Source organism: Typopeltis vanoorti, chromosome 24 (genome assembly GCF_054136105.1).
Source record: "Typopeltis vanoorti isolate ZY-2024b chromosome 24, IOZ_Tvanoo_1.0, whole genome shotgun sequence".
Classification (NCBI taxonomy): Eukaryota; Metazoa; Arthropoda; class Arachnida; order Uropygi; family Thelyphonidae; genus Typopeltis; species Typopeltis vanoorti.
The window spans coordinates 63,143,513-63,169,011 of NC_143572.1; the positions used below are offsets into that span (position 1 = coordinate 63,143,513).

Sequence of the window (25,499 nt, forward strand, 5' to 3'; positions counted from 1 at the left end):
CTTTCTTTTGCTTATGGCATAATGATAAAATTCTTTTGGATTGTCTTTAACCTGTATGGTCAATTTCTTTTCATGCTCTGATTTAGCTTTCCACACAATATTTGTTACTTTTCTGGCCTTTATATATTTCGTAACTATATATTTCTGTCTTTATATATTTCATAACACCCTCTCACTCTTCTTCTCATGATATTTTTTCCACATCACCTTCTTGTGGATCTCTTGCTTAATAAGGGTGCACGTACATTTCACTCCCAACCTATTTATTCTTCGAACACTAGAGATATATTCAACCTTATTTAAGCACTTTTTCAAAGATTCCCATACATTGTTGACATTTTTTTATTCAGTAACTGATACCATGGGACCAAAGATAGCATTCTCCTAAGTTGATCATAATTTCCAGCTTTATAATTCAGCATATAACCTGTTCTAATGGGAACGTCAATATAATTACATACTCCCCGAGAAAGCATGGCATGATCACTCTCACCAACTGATGGTAAAATAGTCATATTCTTAACAGAGACCCTTTTGACCCTATGAACAAATCTAGTTCGTTCTTTCACTGTCTCACAATTCCATAAATTCCGAATTCTTATGAGATTTCTCTTCTATCCAATCAATGATTGGATAATTAAAGTCACCTATAATGATCACTCATTTAGTATCCATAAGGCTAGATTGGCAACGCATTTCCTCATCCACTGCAACTGGACCACCAGGTCTGTAACCACAGTGCATCATATTTCATTCTGTTAGCCTCCACTTCACACCAGATAGCCTCAAACTCACTGCTACATGAGACATTGTTACTATCATTTTCTTGAGTTTGTACCCTAATTGAACTTAAGTCATCTGATATCTTTAATATTACCCTCCCTCCTCTCCTCTGTCATTCCTAAAAATAGTATACCCATTACACTCTATGCCATTACCATATCTGATTCTGAAAGCCAGGTTACACTTGCCAAAAATCTTAGGCCACATCGTATTCAATAAAGCAACAAACTCAATCCCTTTGTTTCTGATGCTTCTGGCATCTGTGTATAGACATAACAAATTACCACCTAGCCTATTCTCATAAGTAGATATGCAATCTATTTGGCCTTTGTCCACCCCTTCAATAGATGCATAACTATGCTCGAAGCAATTCTTTATCTACATCACATTTGCATACAATAGCTGAACTTTCACACGTATTTTTCCCATTCCTCCCTTGATGATCTAGTTTCCCTGACTCTCTGCATTAGGTATCATCCCAATAAGTAATTTTTCCAGGCTCCTTATGCCAAATATAAGGAGCCTTCTTAACTAAGTACTGTCGTATCTGGGTAGCAAACCTACAATTTTTACTCCCACATTTCTTTCTTGCTTCCTTCAACAAACCTTTCATATCCTCTCTCATACTATCATATATTTGTTGCTACTTAAATTATTAGTTCCTACAAAAACTACCATCTCTTTTACTTTGCTTTTCTGTTTTTTCAATTACATTTGTCATATCTTTAATTTTCATCCCCAGAAAGCTAGAAGTAGTGACTTGTCGGCAAGCACAAATTTTATGACTGAATCACCATACCATATCACCTCTTTTTTCTTAGATTTTAAGCGAGTTGCCTTATGTTTATTATTATGATTACTAAGTTTCTGCCTCTTCTTGTTCTCATCCTTTTTCTTATCTAAGTTTTGCTAAATGTTTTTACACTTTTTCTAATTCTCTGGTCAATTTTCTAATAACTTTTTTTTAATCAGGATATTTCCAATTTCAGATTATCGTCAAATATACTAGGGTGTGCTGAAAAGTTGTGATAATCACCATGAAGGAATTGAGGTAGAACCATGTAACTTACACATTATTCTATATATTCCCCATGAAGTGTTATACACTTGTTACAACACTGCTGCATCATTTGCAATCCTGTGAGAAAAAAAGTCTCTGTGGTAAATTTTGTTCCTTTCAAGTGTTTCTTTGAATTTAGGAATAGGAAATAGATGGGGCCAGGTCTGGCAAATAGGGTGGATGAGACAGATGCTGAAAGCCCAAGCTGTGTATTGTCTGTTGGGTTTCCATGAGCAGTGCGAGCAGGTGCACTGTCCTGTAAAAGCAACACGCCTCTGCTCAATTTCCCAATGGCATTTTAACTTCAGCACTCCTTCAATTCCTTCAGAGCTGTTGAATAAACTGCTGCTGTAACAGTTTCATGCTTTCTGAGGTACTTAGTAAGGATTACACCATCCATATCACAAAAGACAATGGCAAGAACCTTCTCTGCTGACTTTTGGGTTCGGAACTTCTTTCCTTTGTGTCTCCACTCCACTGATTGTTGTTTGGTCTCTGGATCATAGTGATGAAGCTTTGTTTCATTAACAATTACAATATAAGTCAAATCACAATGCTGACAAAAAAAAATTTTGGTCAGCATTGTGATTTGAAACATTTGGGAACTCACTTTAATGAGAGCTTCTGTATGTTCAAATGTTGATGGATAATGACCCCAACTCGTTCCCTGGATATCCCCAGAGTCTTTGCAATTGTTTTGGCTGGTATTCATCTATCATCAAGGATCATGGCATGCACTGCATCGAAGTCTTCTGTGTTATGGAATCACAGCTTCATAGCTGTGATTCCATAACAATCACAGCTATGGAAGTGATTGTTATGGAAGTGTTCCTGACCTGGGGGAATCTGTTATCTTAGGACACCCATTTTAAATTTGGCCACCCATCTGGCAACTTCAACTTCCTATCTACTAACACTCCAAGATCCATAGCTTCATCAGTTTCTTCAAGCATAATCCCACCAATATAATATGACATTGGATATCTAATCATGCCGAAGTGAATGACATTCATTTTCCCATACCCACAATTCCAGCCTGGTCAAATCATTCTGCAAGTACTGCATATCAGCAGTATTCCTGATTACCCTACCTATCTTTGTATCATCAGCAAATAGCTGTATGTCGCTTGTCAATCCTTCCCAATATCATTAATGTATAGATTGAATAACAGTGGACCAAGAATTGATCCTTGTGGTACACCACTGGTTAGTCTTGCAGACTTGCATTCCCCACATATCACTTTTTGATATCTGTCAGTCAGCCATCCTGCAACAGTCTACCATGCCGTATTCTGTCAAAAGCCTTAGCAAAATCCAAAAGTATCATGGTCTATCCATTCTCCTTGTCTAGTTCAATAGTAACATTGTTACAGAATGTGAGCACTAAAACATGACCTTCTCTTGGTAAACCCATGTTGCTCATTGCAAATAGAGATTCACTGTCAACCCATTTCTGAATTCGAGCTCTAATCAATTTTTTCAAAATCTTCACCACCTCTCCTGAGATACTAATTGGTCGATAGTTGGATACATCGGTCTTTGCACCACCCTTGTGCAATGGAATTACCATGCATTCTTTCCATTCCTGTGGCATCTTCCTTGTTTTTAGACTCATAACAGAACAGCCTGGTCAAAGGAATAGCCAGTTCAGCTGACCACTCTTTTAGCACGTGCTGATATCCCATCAGTTCCTATTACTGAATTCTTATTCAGTTTGTGCAACAGCTCTAATACCTCATACACCTGAGTTTCTTCATCAAGAGAAGAATTTTAAACAGATGTTTCATGAGCAACACGCCACCACACTACCATCCTCATTCTTCCACTTTTCTCTAAGCATGTCAAACATTGGTAGCTATGATCAACATCCATATGCAGTTTGCCTCAAAATGACCAAACTTCATCCTTCTCTTAGTCTGCCTACCACTGTTCTTTGGAACAGACTTTGCTAAACTTATCTACATGAACAACCAGCTGCTCAAGAAAAATGCAAAGAGCTTCCTTCTTTCTTGACCATTTGCCCACATGACACTGTTGGGTTTTGTGATCTCTCACAAGTGGGATTAATATCAAATGAAAGTAAAGTGTAAATGAATTTAATAGTGAGAGCATTTTTATTTTATTAATTTTTGCTGATTACATATTTTCTCCACTTTCTACACTGTATAAGTATGAATAAAAATGTTCAATGAAATGTATCATACTCCAAGTAGATGAGTGTAATTTTTCCTGTGAATCATTTCATTATTACTACTAATGTAATTTATAGACATGATATAAACATAAATTATGTAAAGATAGAGCATTTGATATAAAACATTTCCTGATAAGTATCTCATCACGCCAGAGTAAGCACACAAAATATAAATGTGCAAGTTACATGAAGCAAGAAAGGAGTCTACATACTTTCTACTACTTTCTAGCCACTAACAAAGATACTATTTGAGAACAAGGCTCGTTACATCATATGTAAAGAGGCTTAAAACAGAAAAATTTACTATAAAAAAATAAAATTACATTTGCTTAAAACACAATAGAACATTAGTAACTATAAAAACTGCATACAATTAATATAAAAAAAGTATTTGAACAAATGAATGAATAAATACATTAAATCTATGAATTTATTATATATTCTGATCAACTGATGATCAGAATATATGACCATATAAAATTTTTCCTGTCATCATCTGTCTAGTGTTGGTGATCATATGCCTACTGAAGCTGTATCTTTCTGTTCTTAGCTGACAGCATTAGGGCCTGGGATAGTCGTCTGCTCCTATACACCATCTGTGACAGAATGCAACAAACTGTGTGCTCTGAGATTATGCTTTGACTGCCACTGAGTTGTCATTTGACCTCCTGTCATGTTTCACAATTCTTGTCATTCTTCTCTGACCTCGTGAATCAATGAGCTGTTCCCATCACAGGACTTCCACTGGCTTGAAGTTGTCAAGTTACTACACTACTAAACACTGTTATGCATGAAAAGCCCAGAAGAGTACATGTTTGCGAGATACTGACACACAAACAAATATACAAATTCAAAATCGCGTAAGTCATAACTGTTACTCTTTGTGATGCAGCAAACACAAAAAACAGACCTATTGGATGCCTGTCTGCCTGATTTATATAGCAAACTGCAGCCACGTAACTCAAAGTCTTCAAGAACACTCTATTTTCCTAAATGGGGAGGTGCTCCTAATCAAGTAACCACTCAGAGTAGATAAGGTACTGCATGACCCCCCCCACTCCCTTCACTTCTCCTGCAACGAACAGAAAGACCATAGCAAACTATTCAAGTTCCTTATATTAAAGATACATTAGAAAATACACTACATACCACTTTCAAACCACATATTATTAACCACCTTATTGGCCATTATGGATCAAATACGCATCCTCATACACTTCATATCCATTGTATATTTCATTGTAATATCAATGGTATTACAATTTCAATTTCACTTCGCATCCATGATAACCTTGATGTCTATAGACGTCTTGGTCGGTAGCGTGGTTAATATTATTACAGGTATCTCCATCGAGTCTGGAGATTCATCATGGGAGACCCACACTAAACCTATCATACTTCTTAAACTCATTCTCCTAACTCCTAATTCTAGAAATCCATTCCATTCCCTCACCACTTCACATGCAAAAAAAAAAAAAACTAGTCTGCAAAACCTTACTAACCACACTCTTACACAACTTCCATGGATGACCTCTAGTTCGCTCTCTATTCTCCATGTATTGAAAAAGTTCTTTTGTATCACTCTTATGGAATCCCTTTAATACTTATAAGTTTCTATCATGTCCCCTCTTTTCTGCCTATCACCCAAACTTGGCAATCCACACACCTTCAAGCTATTCTTATAGGCAACTTTTCAAAGACCTATCACCAGCTTGGTCATGAATTGCTGAATCCTCTCCACCACCTCCAAATCCTCAGAAACCCAGATGACCAAACCTGTGCACAGTAGTCAAGATATGGCTGAATTATAGCCTTATCAAGAGGGATGATAACCTCCCTAGTGTTTTTTCAGTATTGCAGTGTGTTTTTCAACATCTAAGTAATCCTTTGAGTTATTTACTAACTTTTGCAATATGCCCTCTGAACTTCAACTCCATTCCACCATTACTCCTACAAGTCCCTAGTCTCATAAATTTCCTACAATTCAGTACCACCATCTGGTACACATTAAGTAGCCTTTTCAAACCCAAGTGCATAACTTTACATTTTGCAGTATTAAATTCACAATCATTATCCTTTGCCCACAATTTCAAGTTATTTAAATCATCTGCCATGATATCTACATCTTTATCAATTATTTGCCTCAGAGCTTTGCATCATCAGCAAACAACTGAAAATTCCCCTTAAATCTTACCATATATCATTAACATACAAAGTAAAGAGTAATGGCCCTAGCACAGAACCCTGAAGCACTCCACTAGTCACCCTCATTCTCTTTGCATTATGGGATACTAAGGCAATTACTGTGAAGCCATTAGCTTCTATATATAAGTAGCCCATTCATGAAGTTACTTCACATGCAAACTTTGTTTGCTTACACTTGGATAAAGAATGAAACCAAGAATATAATTTCTTGGCATATTTAATTTATAGTATAACCAAGCGAAACAACTTTCAACATCTATTTCATTATTATTATTGTCCTAAGATCCCATGGAGTAAATGATATATAGGAGGTCCCTTTGCCATACCCAACTCATCTTACCTTGCCTTAAACACATTCAAATTCTCTGCAGACACCACACTCTCAGACAAAGCATTCACAATTCTACATGCAAAAAAACCTGTTTCTCACTCCCTTGTTCATACCCTCCTTATACAGCTTCCAAGGATGACCTCTTGTTCTCCCACTATTTTATGAAAAACCTCTACAATATCGATGCTATAACAACCCCTTACCAATTTGTATATCTCTATCATATTACCCTTCCTTCTCCTCCCATCTATTACTCTGTAAATTGCACCTGCTCAACCTTTCCTCACATTCAACATTCCAGAAATCAGAAACTATCTTTAGTCAATCACCTCTGGACCCCTTGTAACATCTCCTCATCTTATTGAAAACCAGGTGACCAAATCTATGCACAGTAGTCCATATGTGGCCTAATCAAGGCCTCATACAAGGGAACAAGAATCTCCTTACTTCTACAAGTCAGTGTCCTTTGCATCATTCCCAGAATTCATTGTGTTGTCCTCACAATTTTGGCAATGTGTCCTCTAATTTTAGATCATTATTCACAATCATCCTGAGATTTCCTATTTTCTCCATCTCCAATAACATATCCCCACCAAGTGTAAATTCTACATCCCATCTTTGTTTCCCATATTTTAAAACCTTATAATTTGCAACATTGAACTGGCATCATCCCTACTCCTGCCCATTCATTCTGTCTATTCAAGTCTTCTTGTAAGGCCAGAACATATGCTCTACTCCTCATAGTTCACCCCAACTTTGTATCATCTGAAAACAACCAAATATTCCCCAATATCATTAACATACAGGTTAAACAGCTATGGCCCTCAAACAGATCTCTGAGGCACATCACTAGTGACTTTCCTTTTCCAGGATATTGCTCCCCCCCCTCCCCATATACAAGTTGCTGATAGCTATCAGATAGTCAATCTCCAACCATCTGCTCTAGTTTGACTATCAACTTATCATGCAGTAATCTATCAAAAGCCTTTGCAAAATCTAAGCATACTATTGTGTATCTATCTTCTTTGTCCAATGAAGTCATCACCTTATTATAATAAGTAAGTAGATTACTAATTAGTAGATGACCTCCCTTTAGCAAATCCATGCTGTCCATCAAAGATAATGCCACTGTTGTCTACCCAATTCTGGATCCTAGTTGTCACCAGTCAAATTCCAAAGGAGTGGAAGAAAGGCAAGATTGTGCCACTTCATAAGAGAGGTGACAACAAGCATCAAATTATAGGCCTATCTGTGTGTCAGTTGTCTCGGTTGTCAGTTGTTGGAGAGGCTGGTGAGAAATAGGATCCAGAATTCAGTGTTTTCTTCAGAGTTTGTCATGAGACTCCAAGGATTGGTTCTTGTTTTCAAACTGTCTCATATTAAATAAATATGTCAAGGCAGATGCCAAATCCCTGGCACATTTCTTCAAAATATGTGGTGATATATTATCAAGTCAAACAGCCTTATCAACATCAAATTTGCTCAATTTCCCATGCACCTCTTGCTCACTTACAGTCAGTCTCTCCTCCTCATCATCGACTGCTCCCCCCCCCCCTCCATGATGTCACATTCACAAGACTGAAAGATCTTTATGAACTGTTCATTAAATATCTCAAGTATATCTTTTGCAGCAGTTTTCTTATACCATTTTCTCCAATCAATGTCATCCTTGCATTTTTTTTTTTTTTTGCTGGATACATATCAAAAGAACTCCCTAAGATTCTTTTTGGCTTCATTTGCTAACTGCTGCTCATGCTTCACGTTTGCTACCCTTACCAACCAAGTCACTCTTCCTTGCCTGTACTTTGTAATCCTCATGGAACTGATTATTACCACTTCTCTTATAGTGCCTCCATAATGCGTTTTTCCTTTGTATAATGCTAAATCTCTTCATTCATCCATTTCACACCTATCTTATTTAACCTTCTGATCCTTGGAATATATTTAGACATTGCTTCTACTAGACAGTTCTTAAATATCACCCAAGCAGTATTGATCTCCTTTCCACCCTCATTCCATGCTATACCTGCAAGCTGTTTCCTGAGCTTCTCATAATCACAAGCCTTGTACTTCCATATATACTCTTTCTCACAGAGATCCTCACACTGCTGGCAACTTCTTTTTTGCTAGGAACTTTCAATCTGCTTTCTTCTTGTCAAGGACTGCTTGTTTAACATCACGTTCTTATTTTTCTATCCTTGCAGAGAACTTCACCACATATGTCCCTAGCTGACTCAATCAGTGTTTTCTTCAAAGTTTACCACTGAGACTCCAAGGTTTGGTTCTTTTTTCAAATTGTTTCATTTTTACTTCAATAATGTTGGTATAGTTAAGTCTACAATTTACTTGTAAAAGCTGCTGAACTTTAATTATTTTTAAAACTTTCTTATATACTGTTCTTTTCAATGTGATATTCATTTTTATTTTCTTAGAACTAAGTGATGGTCACCTACAAATTCAATGCAGACTCTTGTATTCTGAATCAACATGAAGATATCACTATCAACAAGGACATAGTCGATGAGGCTTTTCTTATTTCTTGTGTCTTCTCTCCATGTGAGCTTCTGCAAATCTTTATGTTGGGTATTAGTAATAATCAGTCTGTCCTGAGCGTCCACACGGTTAGACAAGGGGTTATACGCTCTACAACCACATGCCTGGGAAAGGAGTGGCCTGTGTTTGATTCTTGTTGCTGACATGAGGAACTAAGAATCTTTCTTAGACATAGCTAAGTTAGCCAGCCTTGGGAGTGGACTGCAGGGTTTTTCTCCCCTGCAAAGCAGGCAAACCGGTCTTAAGATCACAACACTTGACAATCACACATGGTTGAGCGTGGGGGTAACGACCTCACCTTGTAGTGAGTTATGAAATCCAAAAATGGGAGGCCAAGGCCTTACATGGGACTGAAGTGCCAAAGAAGAAGTCTGTCCTGAGCAGAAATCCAGCAAATACTTACCTTATTATTATTAATCCCTTACAGTTTTCTCCAATTTTTCCAAAATGTTCCTATATGTTTGGTGGGATTCATTTCCTACTCTACTGTTTAGATTTTCATCTAGGAACGACTTTTCCATTTTCTTTATATTAGCTGCCTGCTCTAATGACTTGAAAAATTTCTCCACTTCTTATTTTAGGAAAACCTTCTGTGGAATCATACACATAAATAAATTTCATTGTCTTCATAGTAAATGTCGTATATCCTGTTAGTGCAACATTGTATGTTGCACTAACAGGATAAAACTGAAAAATTTGCCATGTTTGCAATGCTTAAGAACATTACAAACTGTGATGTTTGCAATGTTCTGAAAACAGTTCTTATTTGCTTGCAAGAGCAGCTAACAAGGAACTAAGAAATCAAAGCCAATTTGAAATTTGCAGCATAAATACCAGCTTAAATTTGTGTATTCCATCTACAGACATTCAAACCTGACCTGTTTTTGAAGGAACTTCAAATTACACCAACAACCACCACAGTCCATTTCAACTATCCAGAGTGGGGCTCATAATGGAGGTTGAAGTACTTGTTCCATTATGTATTTTTCATATGTTGTTCACCACACTCTAAATCTAAAAATCACTGACCACTGCCTTTTTATATTATTATTATATGATACCACTAAGGAGTTCTTAGACTCATTGCAAGAGGGCACACTACACAAGAACTCATCATCTCCTCTACTTAATCCTCCAACTACACACTATATTATCAACACACACCACCACCACCACCACCTAGTATTTTTTTGTTTCTAAATTGCAGTAAATTGCATGCCCTGTTGGCCAACTTGCCTGTATGCAGGATGAGAAACCCTGCGTTTTCTGGAGGAAGAAACCCAAAACCCTACTACCTCCATATGAGATTGGCTAACTCACCTTCATTTGAAAAAGCCTGTATAAAGATTCCTCTCGTCAAGAAGAGAATCGAACTCAGGTCTGTTCTAATCAAAGGGCACAATGACCTACTGTTCTTCCAACTGCCCAACAGAGATGCTCATCTTGAAGCCTGATTATGCAAACAGTGAAATAACAGTTCCTGTGAATTTTATATCCATAACTCTGCCTCCCAAAATTATTCCAATTCTACTAGTAAGCTGTAAGAGAAGCTGAAATACTTGCTGTAAGCAGTGATCTAAAGCAAACTGCTGATCTAGCAACCAGAATACCAGATCATCTTCTCCACTCACCTAATATCCAGTATCTTTCCTTAAGAGGGACAGTGACCAGCAGAGATGTGGACCATTGCATAAAGCCCTGATCAGACCACTCAACAATTATTGTTCTAAAATTTGGTCACCAGGATTTGAAGGAGATAAATTAACCTTGGAGAGGGTGCAAAGGCAGATAACAAAAAAAAAAAAAAAAAAAGATATCTGGACTGTACAATGTTAGTTATGAGGAGAGACCAAGGACATGCAGACTGCAGAGTTTGGTCGATAGAAGGAGAGGTGATATAAAAAAAAAAGATATCTGGACTGTACAATGTTAGTTATGAGGAGAGACCAAGGACATGCACACTGCAGAGTTTGGTCGATAGAAGAAGGAGAGGTGATATTCTTATTGTTTGACACCTCCAGGGAGTCCAAGGACTCATCGAGGGATGGCACCTGCTCTACAACTCTGTCTCCACCACTCAATCACCAACTGGCCACAACTACACCAACGGCATCTACCGCCGACCACCACTTGCATTTCCACAGACAATCATAAACATTTATGCCCACGGCAGGATTCGAACCCGCAGCCTTTTCGCTGGACAGCAGATACGCTATCCACTCGGCCAACCAGGCCGTCTATATGATTGGGACATTTAAACTGTTGAGAGAGAGTTACATGGTTGACACTGGGGAGTTCTTTCATATGGATAGATCAAAGGAGCAAGAACAAGAGGTCATCCCTGGAAGTTACAAATGGAAGTGGTAAGTAAGGGTGAGGAGTATTTTTTTTTTTCATTCAGGATGGTTGCACCTTGGAATGCACTGCCTGATATAGTGAGAGCACAAACAGTGAATGAGATAAAGGAATAGTAAGATAGATATTGTGTTGTTTAAGATGGGGAAGGGGTCCCCACAATATGCCTAATGACTCCATGGTGGTCCAAAATAATAATTATAATAATAACTAGTTCTCCTTCCAGGTACACTGATGAGGTCATCTCTCTTCTTAGTAACCCAGAGTATAATTTCATAGAAGTTTTGTCTCTTGTGAAATATTCTTTCTAGCTACTCTGAAACTGTTGTTTTGGCATTACAACTATGCCAATGGAAGACTTCTAGGCCTTTAATCCTTTCAGACTACTGTTTCTGCTCTCTAGATCTGGATAACTGCTATGACTGTGTTACAGAAATCATCCATGTTAAGCCTTCATTCCTTCTCCATTCCATTCAAAGTTCCGTTTCAATATTCAAGCTATGGCATTCCAAGACGTATGCTAAGGTAATCCATGATGGAGGGGAGGGGCATATCAAAAGGCCTGGAAGTCTTCCATTGGCATACCTGTAATGCCAAATAGATAGATATCAAAAGTGGCTCAAAACAATAATTCAGCTTCATTCTCAGCCAAAACTGAAGCAAAGCCATTGCAAAGGCTGCTTTGTGAAATTTCTGACCATCTGTGTCCTACTTCTCTAACTCAGTGGCATTACTACAACAACAAACAGCAGCTAAAGACAAAGATGATCACCTGGTATCGCTCTTCTTTTCCAATTCCTGCAGAGACAAATCACCACTTAACTATTGCTGGAATAATACATGGTATACTATATCTGTGAGCTTACACCAGGAAAACATCAGAAGAATCTTGAACAACCTGGATAGCAAAATGATCATATGTTAAGGTTAAATTGAATGAAAACAGTAGTACAATGACATAATTAAAACACAAGTTTAATGGTTCCAATATTAAAGGAGAGATTATATGAATTGTAATAATGCACAAAAGGAAATAACTAAAGAAGAATTAGAAATCAGCCTGAAAGAAACAAGAAACAGAAAATCACCTGGAGAAGATAAGCTAGGTTCAGAACTAGATAACTATGCAGGAACAAGATTCAAAGAAAGAATTATTTTTAAATAAAATTTATTCAACTGGTATCCCCCCAATACATGGAAAAAATTGTGATTCCTATCTTTATAAAAGGTAATAGAGATGACCCTAAAACTATAGAGGTATCACTATACTAAATTCCTGTGACAAAATATATAGCAGAATCTTAAATAGCAAACCAATGAAATATTCTGAAAACTTTATTTTAGAAGTACAGAATGGATTTAGAAAAGGATGATCATGTATAGACCCGGCCTTTTGCTTAAAATTAATAATAGAGAAAAGAAGAGAATACAATTTAGAAACACATATTGCATTTATTGACTTTGAAAAAGCATTTGACAAAGTTAAAAGAAACATTATTTAACATATTAAAAAAAAGACAAACAACAAATAATATCCTAAAAGCTCTCACAAGTATATATGAAAAGAATCAAATACAAATAAGATTAAATCATGAGCTATCATATATGAGAGAGATAAACCAAGGGGTCCGACAGGGATGTCCCCTCTCAGCAATTCTTTTTGATATCTACTTAAATGAAATAATAATAAAATGAAATAAAAATTTACATCAAGGAAATAAACTTTCTCCTACAGTAAACTTAAACACTCTCCTCTCTGCTGATGACCAAATGATAATTACAAATTCTGAAGATAACGTACAGAAAGCTATTTTAGATCTAAATGAGATATCCAAAGATTATGGTATGATAATATCAACAGAAAAATCAAAAACTATGTCCTTTAAAGGACAAGATCCAGCAAGAACAAAAATAGTAATAGATAACAAGATCTTAGAACAGGTGAATTCATTTAACTACCTAGGATGTATAATCACATATGAAAATGAAAAAGATATAAACGTAAAAATTGCAAAATATTTAAAAATAACAGGTGTAATTAACTCTATATTTAAACCAAACCTAGTTCAAAAACAAACCAGACTAAAAGTATACAATACATTAGCCTTACCAATCTTAATGTATGGAAGCGAAATCTGGACAATAAAACAAAAAGACAAAGATTAACAACAGCAGAAATGAAGTTTATGAGAAAAATTGCAAAGTATACCCTATTTGATCACAAAAGAAATGAAGAAATTATGAAAGAATTAAACCAAGAACCAGTAATAGAAAAAATTTAAAAATATAAACATGAATGGATGGAACATGTTTAAAGAATGAAAACAGAAAGATTAACAAAACAAGCCTTAAAGTACAAGCCATTAGGAAAAAGAAAACCAGGACGTCATCTTAAACGATGACTTCTAAGGCCGGAACAGGCCATGCTAGGCCTAAATCCTTGATATGCATGATGATGATGAATAATGCACACAACACAAACATAAGAGAACATCAGACTATAACCTTAAAGTCATACAAGAGGCACTCTATGTGGGCACTGGTAAGCAGCCTTGGGAGAGGTCTAAGAACTGTTTCCCAAGTCTTGGGCAGCTTCACAGAAACATTTATTAAGCCTTTCTTGGTGTATACTGAAAATTTATGTGTACGAAGAAATTCCATAGCTAAATGACCATATTCAGATATACACCAACTGCTCCTTAAGCTAGATACTGACTGGGAAATATGCTCTTCTCTAACAATGAGATTAACAATTTAAGAATGAGATTAAGATGAGAAATGAGATGAGGTATATATATATAGAATATCATTTTGTATATGCCTCATCCACAAGATACTTGGCTAATTCAAATGGAAGGGTGTGAAAGAATAAAATGATAGATAGTGAAGAAAAAGAAGTAGCAAATGACTCAAGAGTGGCACTACATGGAGACTTCATTATTGAAAGTGTGGTGGATGAGAATGCACAAGGTCTGTTTTCTAGGAAGGGGGGGATAAACAGGGTGACTGATGCTTTGGTTATAAGAAGTAAGTGTACAGGGGAGTTAGTGATGGTTGTAAAAATGAATTAGTTGTACACAGGGAGAATGTGAAGATGGACATCATATTATTGAGGATAGTGAAAGACTGTGGTAGGAAGAGTAGTAAATGAGTCAAGATGGCATGCAAAAATCATGAATGGTGTATGTTGGCAGAGCTGTATGAAGAGAAAGGGATGCAGTTTGCTAATGTATGGAACACATTTGAGAGTGGAGCAGATGAGACTGGAAGTGCTTATGAGTGGAGAGGCGAGTAGTGTGAGAGGTGAAAATGTGAGACCAGAGATGCAAGATGGGCAGAGTCAGGTTAACAGAGAGAGTGGATTCTGGAAGCATTAATGAATATATGTATTGGGGATGATCAGCATTGGAATGGCTGGCCTGGGATGCAGGGAAGAGTAGATGAGTCTAAGAAGATATGGGATAAAGGGTTGTAAAGGTGAGTGATCAGGAGAGGGGTGAAGAAGTCACAGATGAGGGGTGATATGGGCTGGACTGTCGATATACCAAGTAATGAATTGCTATGCTTATTTCCAAATACCAAAAGCATCAGAAATGAGGGAGAATGAAACTGTTGCACTGATTGAGTTTATTTTCTCAAAAATGGTTGGAATAAGTGAAACATGGTAGGATGAGGATGATATCCTGACATACAGAAATGGAAGATTATGATGCTTTTTTATGAGTGCAGGAAGAGCAAAAAAAAATATGGGAGGGGATGCTGTTGATAAGAAGAGAATTATGCCCAAACTAGTGGCAGTGGTTTTTGAGGCAGCATGTGAAGAAGAGGGTGATAGGATGAGATATTTAGTTGGATGTTGCTATAGGCCAGGGAATGTGCAGAATAAAGGCAAAGAAATGAAAAGAAAATTAGCTCAGTAAGCAAGAGAAGGAATATCATTATATGTGCGATTTTAATTACAGTCATATTGATTGTAATGAGGAGATGGCGTCTGGAAATAAAGAAAAGAAATAGAGTTTCTGAGGGACAAGTACATACGCAGTATGTAATGGAGGGCACATGAGACTGTGAATCTTAGATCTGTAATTCAGAATGTGATTCTGAATAGTGTCTAATCTTCCTCCAGTTGGTAAGAGTAACCTTATAGTTATTCTTGCCAACTAATAGATTTCAGTGAGCAACTTGGGTAACTCTTGGGCCTGGGTTGTAGCCAGGCATATGAAAACCTCAGTGAGGAAAGGATATATGGGGAATTACAAAGCCAATGATTACAAAAACTTAAAAGACAACTGGAGATATAGCATAAAAAGAAAAGTTGGATAGAAAAGAGACAAGTGCTTGATCAAGAGTTATTTAACCACAATGTCCAAGCATATTCTGAGAATGAAGATGCCAAATAAGATAAAATAGATGAAGAGATAAGCATAGAATCTGGAATAAAGAGAGCTTTATTGAAGCAGCATAAGATGAAGGGTAATAATCATGAAATATGAGAGGCAGTTACTCAGGTATGAACAGCAAAAGGGCAATATGAGCAGAAATTGGCCAACAAGGTCAAGAAAAATTCCTACAATTCTTTTGACATGTGGCAAATAGAAAAAATAATAATTATGGGAGATATTGGTAAATGAAAATAGTTGATTGATAACTGTTGCAGAGAATAAATTGCTGAAATTTTAGTGAGCAATTTATCTGGTTACTTTATAAATGCAACATCATGAGGAACTTGAGTTCAGATGGTATGGTGGTAAGAAATAAAGTAAACTTGGTGTTAATAAGGTAGTAGGACTAGACAACGTATCACCATGGAATGCTCCAAGGAATTAAAGGTACCCTTAACACTGGTTTAATAAGTTTAGCAACAGGACAAGTCTCAAAGGAGAAGAAAGGAAGTAAAATTGTACTGCATGAAAGGATAATAAGACCGAGGCTACAAATTATACATAAATCTGTTTGGGGTTGTGGTTATGGTGTTGGAGAGGCTGACAAGAGCTAGAATTCAAAAACAGGTCGATAACAACAATATTCTCTGTGATAATCAGCATGGGTTTGCCTTACCAGAGTCCCGTTTGTGGAAACAGGCCATATTACAGGAAGGAATGAGCAGGTTGGGAGAGGCTATATATTGCACATCACCAGCTCATTAATGGCACAAGCTGAGTTAGATAAAGGAATGGTTATATGATACAGCTTGACTATGCAAAGGAATTGGGCAGGATACTGTATGGAAATCTATTACATACATTGGTGTAATGGGGAATGAATAAGAAGGTAGCTGATGGAAGTACAATATACTCTGGAGTCAAATCAAGGAGGAAGGCAGGTAACCAGTGGTTTGTTACAACGTCTATACATAGGCCACTGCTGTTTTTATGAAACTTTTAAGGAAATTTTATGCTGTAAATTTCCTTAAAACATTATGCTGGAGAATCGACGTATAAGCCTATGTACAAGTTACAATAATTAGAATTTGAAGAGGTAAAAGCCAGCTGTCTACAAATGAAAACTGGGAGAGCATCAGTTAAATATGATATATAGGTCCTGTAGGATGATTTAAATAGATTGGTAGCTTATGCAAAGGATAACAATTGCCAATTCAGTACAGCAGATTCAAGGTTATGCACTTTGGGATAAAAAAGATAAGTGTATTACACAGATGGAACTTGACTACAAGAAAATGAAACTAGTGATTTGAGGCATAATGGTCTGAATTTCTCTTGAAATTCAGAGAGAACTATTGTAAAAATGGTAGGATAGCTCACAGGCTGAGAGATCAGCATCTTCAGGTTAATATACCTGAAGAGAAGAAATATTTTCAGTAAATAACAAGAGCAGACAGACAACAGGGGGGAAGAGGTCACTCCTGATAGTTGTGTAATAGTACGGAACAGATGTTTTCCTTGAGAAGTGATTCAGTACAGTCAACAAAGGTTGGTCAATTAGTAGAGCCTCTGCTACTAATGGCTCACGAAAAAAGTTAAGCAATTTTGAGCAGAGTTAGTAGTTGGAAGGGGTTCGATCGTTCGATTCTGTTGGCACACTCTCCCTCGATGAGTCTTTGGACTCCCTGGAGGTGTCACATAATAATAAAACAAAATTCTTTTAACCTGCTTTAAATAACCTGAAGCACCGAGGAGTCTTTTGAAGTTATGATATTTTGCATTTGAAATCAACTGGAAGAATAGCAACTGTTGGATTGAAAACAAATAATATATCATTTCTGGAATAGAAGATGTTCTGAATTATTGAACATGCTATTTAAGAATATGCTAGAAAAAAAGAGTAGGAATAATTTGCATACTGAAAGTTATGAGGATTAAGTTTTAAAATGCTATAATGAACATTCTGAACCTACAAGCACAGTATAATGAACCACTACAAATTAACAGTGCCTGAAAGGGAGCTGAAGATGTTCTTTGAGAATGTCTCTGATTCAAACCTTGCAAATCAGAAACACTGACAGAGCTGATGTTCTGACCAACACGATGTGAAATAAGATGAATTTTCGGTTACTGAAGACTGATGTCCAGTCAGCCACCGAATCCTCTGCTGTCTTCCTGATGGTTGGCCCATCAGTAATTGTGATTTCTACCAGCAAGCTGGCAATTAAGCTATCAGAAGAAAGGTAATTATCAAAGAGTGATCTAATAGGCAAGGGTTGAGGTGACACATACAAACCCTCTCTAAAAAAATACCAAACCACTGTGGCCCAATAAAAACTACCACTCCACTTACTTGAAGCCTGAAGTAACTAAAAACCATGTGTGGATGCAGAACAAAAATCTATTTACTATTTCCCCATTTCTTCCAGCATGAGTGACATATTCTAATTTATGTTCAATCCTGGACACCTTACATCTCTTCTTTTTGAGGGTATACAATTTTAAAACCATTATTCTGCAAACTGTCTGACAAATAGTATACTAGACAAAACTTAAGGTAGGACTAAATTTAAGGGGCTTGTAGGTCAGCAAGCAAACAAATAATTTTGTTGCACTATTCTGTCAAGCATGTCTGTAAAAAATGCATTGTGAAATGTGTGGGTGGGTGGGGGGGGATCACTGCTGAGGCGAATTTGCAGGATTTCAGTGAAGTTCTCCATGTGGATAGCTAAGGAATCCATTACTGTATATTCCACATCTCTCCCAATTTCAAAGCATGAAAAGTTAAAAGAGAAAGACTGCATGGAGATAAAGGTAAACCTCCCAAGGTCTTCCAGATTCACTTCGTAAATATATGTGATCTTACTTCCAGCCTCAAAGATGTTCGTTTCCATACCTAATCTGCAAAACTAGACTCACTTTTCCATACACCATGTCAGATCTTCTAATTTAGAAAAACATCTCTCTAATTGAACAAGTAAGAAATAGCTAAAAGAACTAATTTCTATAACACTGCTGGAAGAATTGAATACACTGCAGTATTCAATTAGAAAAGAACGGATTTTAATTCTCATCAAGATAAGAATTTTAATATGGCTTTTGTCAAATTGAAATGAGCCAAAATTGTGGTAGTAGGGTTCCCTCTCCTGGAAAGCACAATTTTTCATCTTGCATACAGCATATAGGCCAGAGAACACACAAAAATCAGACATTAATAGATAGAAATACTATTAGTGATGTAAGATGGCAGATTAAAGGCTGTAATGTGGTATGGAGTGTCCTCCCATGATGGGTCCTTAAATTTGGTGGCAGCATCTTATAATAACCATGGTATCACACAACAGACTTTTGTGAAAATAGCAAAAGCAAAAATAAGAATGTATGAACAAGTACAGAAATGTGCTATAAATACAAAAATCAGACAAATAAATGAAACCATTGCAAAGAAAACATTAAGAAAACCTCATGGTAACAATATAAAAAAAAAATAATTAAGAATAAACAGATCTGAGAAAATTAAAAAAAAATATATAAAATAAATGGCTAGGTCAAAAAATGAAAAATCATATAGAAAGAAAATGCAGGATAACTTAAGAGCAAAGAAAGTACAAAACTGATTATTAAACAGAAATAGAAACAGAGAGAACAAAGATGACACAATGGTGTTGAAAGCAGTGACTACAAGAACTAGGCTTAATTATAAAAAACTAGCTCAATATCAGATCATACCACACCTGGATTATTGTGCTCAAATTTGGTCCCCAAGATTTGAAGGGCATAAATTCTGTGGAAAGAGTGCAGAAGCAGATAACAAAGATGGTATCAGGACTGTACAATGTTAGTTATGAAGACAAGCTGATGAAAGTGGACTGCAGAGTTAGGTAGATATAAGAAGAGGTGATATGATTGAGACTTTTAAACTGTTTAGAGGTAGTTACAAGGTTGACACTGGGGAGTTCTTTCAGGAACAGGAGGAAGGGCCAAGGGACCATTCCTCAAAGTTATGAACAGGAGGATAAGGAGCGGTTTCTTTGTGTGGAGGGTGGTTGAACCATAGAATGCATTGCCTGATAGAGTGATGAAGGCATGAACTGTCAATGAGTGTATGGAGTGGTATGACTGACTGTATGTTTTCTAGGATGGGCCTCCCACAATAAATCTTGTGACTAAATGGAGGCCTGAATAATAATAATGATATATCATTATTATATGGGGTATCTCCATGGAATACCACCTCTGGTAGCCCATTCCATCCATTCACAACCCTTCAAACAAAATAGCCTGGTTCTAACACCCTTGCTAAACACACTTTTATGCAATTTCCACAGGTGACCCCTCATTCTTTCCCTTCATGCCAAGTCTTGAAAAAAGTCTTCAGTCAATCCTATAAAACTCCTTTAATAACTTATATGCTTCTATCATGTCTCCTCTTTTTTTGCCTATCAGCTAGTTTTTGAAGTCCACAGACCTTCAAGGGTGCATATATGCAAGGGAGAATTCCACAGATCTGCCACAATCTTTTGTCTGCCTCTGGATTCTCTCCACTAATTCTCTTCATTCCTACCGAATCCAGGTGACCAAATCTGCACACGTTAGTCTAGATGTAGCCTTCTTAAAATCATAAAGAGAAACAATAACTTCCCAATCCCTGCTTATTAGTGTTCTATTTTGGCTAACTTTGCTGTATGCCCTCTGAACTTCAATTCCCTATTCACAATCCCTGGCCTCAATTTCCTACAGTTCAATTTCAACATTACAGTACATAGGGTGAAATCTCTTCTTCCCAAAGTGTATTTATTACCTGACACTCACCGTGTCAAATTGGTAGCCATTTACCTTTGCCCATACTGCCAGTTTGTCATCCTGCAGAATTATAAAATCTTTATTAACTATTGGCCTTCCTAGCTTTGTAGCATCAGAAAACTGAATATTTCTCCTAAATCACTTCCTATATCACTGATGTAGAAAGTAAACAGCACGGGCCTGGGTCCTGCATAATTCAGTTTGCATTTGCGATCAAGAACCCTCCGTAACGTAAGATCTAAGCTTAACAAATTTTATATAATATTGCTCTGTTACGTTAACTTTTACCAGAGGCTTTCTTTCTTTATGTGAAGGCTTTAGTGTGCCTAGAAAAATTTGGATGTCGATTAGAAAGTTTTTCAGCCTTTCTTACTAGCGCGCTGGAAGCAATTTTTGATGTATCAACAAGAATCTCCTTTAAAAATAAAAATAAAAAAATGAATAAAAAATTGGGTGCAATGTCTATATTATGTTTAAAAAAAAAAACTGAAAATATCCCCTAGCAACAACGAAAGAATCTGCTATTACTCCATACACAAACAAATCCATAAACGTGAATATGTAAATCGTGATCTGGTTGATAAAATAAGGGATGAAGTGGTCGAAATAACTTTTAAGATTTCAAGAGAAGCTTCAGGACGACTCAGCTGGACATAAACGTTTTCACTTGGAAGACGCGTTACATACCTTACACCTTGACTTTCTCGCGATTTCTGGCATAAATGAATTCTTAGCTCTTTCAAATTGGAACCAAACCGAAAAGCACGAACGCCAGCCATTTTCTTATGCGCAACACTGCTGCCCTCTACAAACAAAAAATGTCTTCACCTCTGTACATTTAAATCTTTATATAGTTCATTTTAACTAATAAATTAATAATATTTTTATTATTACAAGTCGAAAATTAAGTATGATTTTTTAAATATTCTTGTGAATATATGTATGCTTTTTTTTGCTTTATCACATTATGCTACCAGAGGGCACCACTTCACCTCTTTTATTGATGACATCACATGGAGGCAACGACTATGGCGATCCTTTGTTGGTAAGCAAGTAATAGTAATTACCTTTCTTTTTATGTTAGAGAAGTGATCGTTGAATACTACTCATGAAGCGTCTGTAGTGTATTTGAAATCTAGTACACTTTTCTACAATTTATAATATGAATGCGTTAAGTCTATATGTGACCACGTGCCGCATGGTATTTCAATCTAGTACCGACGATAGTGGCGCTTGGGCCGATATTTACCACCTCTTGTCATACCTTCGACAAGCGTTGTCTTGCTGTGTTTGTGGCAAATTGCTGATTATTCCAATGTCGTCTAGTGTTTCAAGCTGTCACCATTATGTTTGTAAAACATGCATTGGAGGGAAAATGCGACTGAAACCATCTTGCAGTTGGTGCAAAGATTATAATAAATTTGTTGAAAATATTCACCTTCGAATACTGTTGCAGTGTTATAAAAAACTTTGTGAATACTTAATTAGTACAGCACTTCATAGGAAATGGGGTAGCTTAAATGGTGGTAGTAATATTAACTTCTCAGATATTGTGCAAGAAGGTGCCGAACTACATGATGACTATCGTTATTCTGACGTACCACAACGGAGTATGCATCGTACCGTTTTAAACGCGAGCAGAACTGTGTGGTCGACATCAGATGGCGCTCGTGATGATGATGACCGTCTGACTTCTGAAACCGCGATTTCAAATTCAGTTGTCAACGGTGATGCTGCAAAAGGAGTAGCGAATGGTAATGGCTCTGTATATAGCGTCACAGTTGCTGGAAGCAACTCTACTAAGATTATGATTAAAAGGACCCCCACCGAAAGTAGTAGTTCAGAGAGTCCAGTTGCATTTGTGCCAGACACTGTTAACAAAAGGCTTAGGACTAGTGATTGTTCCAGTCATACGCCGAAAGGCGGGTCAAGAATAAAGCCAAAGAAAAAAGGTTGTCGTTGCGGTTTAGCAACACCTAATCCAGGAAAACTGACCTGTTGTGGGCAGAGATGTCCATGTTACGTGGACGGCAAATCGTGCACAGAATGCAGATGTAGAGGGTGTCGGAACCCCCACAAAGCTGCTGAAGCACAAAATAGTGATGTGCAAAGTACGGATGAAAAGGAAGATAATTCTCAGTTACCCACAGATATCCAGAAAATAAATACCAGTGATACGTCTATCAATTTAGAAATGAAATTTGAAGTAGAAGAAAGTAGTGACATTGATGTTGACGGCTAATAGTTTTGTTTTAATTAGATCAAAACTTTACAAGGACAGATTTTTAAAAAGTTTATAAAATAATTATACATCCGTTTTGAATGTACGATGAGTTCTCCCAAGTGACAGAAATTGTGAAGGTTGAAGTCCTTTCTTCAAAAGGCAGAATCATTGTATGTCATGATTGTCATAATTGAATTCTCATATGAGAAAAAATAGTGAGCATTTAGCACCATATATATAGCACTGCACACCTTGTTTATAAGCTCGTTTTATATTGCTGTAGGGCAGTGGTTCTCATGCCATACTTTTTTTTTTTTCAATCATTCCAAAATGTTAATGAGATCTTGGCTTTATGGGGAGATCTAGAAATGTAGCCGTTCTGTGGCATTATTAATATAGTTGCATACCAATGACATTGGAATTTATGAAACCTAGATTTATTTATTTTATTATTATTATTATTATTATTATTTTTTTTTTTTTTTTTTTTTTTTTTTTTTTTTTTTTACAAAATTTTCATATGTATGCATTGGTTAATTTTAACTTTTAATTAATTTTGGGGACTATATGAATCATTATTGGATTTTATACTTTAGTTTGAGAATCACTGCCATAGAGATTTGTGATATTTAAATAACAAGCCAGTAATGCCATTATTAGTACTTTATTCAAAATATTTTACGTTTTGTGTGCTTTCCTAATATACGCAATATGAATAAATTGTTGCAGAATATTTTATCTAATATAGATAGGAATCGAAATGTGTTACTTCAAAACCAAAGATCTTATATTTGTAGTTAATGCACTTGTATTACCTAAAATACTTGTTCAAATAAAAAAAGTACAATGTACAGTACAAATATATATATATATTTAGCTTTTAGATGAAAGTATGTACAGATCTGTAGTTTGTTTTATGTTTACCATGCTGTATATAACATCAGTGTAAATATATGTATGAATACTTGATGTTGTTTTTCATACCTGTCATCTGACTACAAGTCCATACTTTGACAAAATGTGATACTGAAGAGAAAATTGCTTTTGTATAACGTTTGGATACGGGTTTGGGCTGTAATTTATATAAATGCAATGAAATCTAATTTTCATTCAGAATTTTTAGTCATTTTCATTTTGTGTACAACCTATACATATATGCTAATATGTATCAATTTATAAACTACCTCTTCATAAGTGTACATGTTAACATCCATGAGTTTTGTTCAGTTCTTTGATATACCATCCAAGACTGTCACCAATAATTGGTATATTATTTGTTCTGGAGAAATTATTTTGTGCTCTGTAAACTTCTGCAGATTAAAAAGATTTTTTCAAACTAGTGTTATTATTATTTTTAATCGTTAATTAATATTATCTAAGTGTTTTGAAAGATGAAATTTTGTAATGGCTACAACTGGCTTTAAGGTTTTGTTATACTAAATTTCTACCCAAAATGTATCCTCTTCCCTGATGATCACAGATGATTAAAAATAAAACTTGGATTAAAATAAAATAATACAATTAAATAAATATATTTTAAATAATTTGAAGTACTGTGCTGAGATCAATGGTATGCTGGGGCAGGAACAAGTAAAGACACATTCTTAAGACGTGTGTGTGTATATATATATACGAGGGTGGTTTCATAAGTTTCCAGCCTGACCAACTTTTAGAGGTGATAAGAAACAACTGTATCACTTTTCGACAATCTCCCTTTACTTCAACACACTTTTCACATCTTTGAATTAACATTTTTATGCTCTTGAAAAAATAGTCTGCACTTTTGTCTGCAAACCGCAGACAAAAAAACTGCATCTTTTACCTCATCTGCAAATTTTCTTCCTCGAAATTTTCTTTAATTTTGAGAAGAGGTAGTAGTAGTCACTGAGTGCTAGATCTAGGCTGTAGGATGGGTGTTCGTTCTCTTGGAAGTCACAACAATAGCCATATGGACTGAAACATTGTCGTGAAGCAGGCAAACACCATGAATCAGCATTTCTCCTCTTTGCTCCTTTATATAGTATCATGCAGAAGTGAAGCATAATATACTGCATTCACAGTGGTATTAATTTCATCAAAGTCAATCAAGAGAGTTCCCCAGCAATCCCAAAAGATTGCAGCCATGAACTTGGTGGACTGAATGACCTTGCATTTCTTAGCCTGGTTTGTGCCACTATGGATCCCCTATTGGGAAGAGGATCATAATAGTGCACTGACCTTTGTCATGTGAAGCTTCTCGTAAATAATGTGAAAGATGGTTGTTATAGAAAGCCCCAACCTTGCTGAGGTTTCTTTGAGCTTCAGCTGTCTGTCATTGAGCAGTTCCTCAACATGAGAGACATTTTCCTCAGTCATCACTTCCACAGGCCAACCATCATGAGGATCATCTTCGATGCTCTCTCTTCCTAGGCAAAACTTTAGCCCATACTTTATGGCGGAATATTAAGGAGAAGCTTCCCCATAAACACCAACCAATTGCTGTTTGATAGTACTTGAGAAAGCCCTACTTTGGTGAAAAACTTTCTCACAGCATGGTACTCAATTTGCCTCCAACTGGATGAAGCAGGTAGAGTTGAAACTGGTACACTCCATAAATGGTGCTGTTTCTC

General features: G+C 36.4%; 2 protein-coding genes across 2 annotated transcripts in view; one reads left to right on the plus strand and one right to left on the minus strand.

The window, feature by feature from the left end:
• Positions 1-21,460, minus strand: part of ND-B8 (NADH dehydrogenase (ubiquinone) B8 subunit) — a 158,774-nt gene extending 137,314 nt beyond the window's left edge. Inside the window, exon 1 of the mRNA XM_090413953.1 lies at positions 21,354-21,460. Coding sequence (XP_090270079.1) covers positions 21,354-21,445 — 92 coding nt within the window. The 5' untranslated portion in view covers positions 21,446-21,460. The remainder of the gene's footprint in view (positions 1-21,353) is intronic.
• Positions 21,461-21,703: 243 nt separating this feature from the next.
• Positions 21,704-23,353, plus strand: msl-2 (male-specific lethal 2). The gene has a single exon (XM_090413896.1). It carries the CDS (start codon positions 21,829-21,831, stop codon positions 22,906-22,908), a length of 1,080 nt encoding a protein of 359 aa, XP_090270022.1. The 5' UTR covers positions 21,704-21,828; the 3' UTR covers positions 22,909-23,353.
• Positions 23,354-25,499: the final 2,146 nt, after the last annotated feature.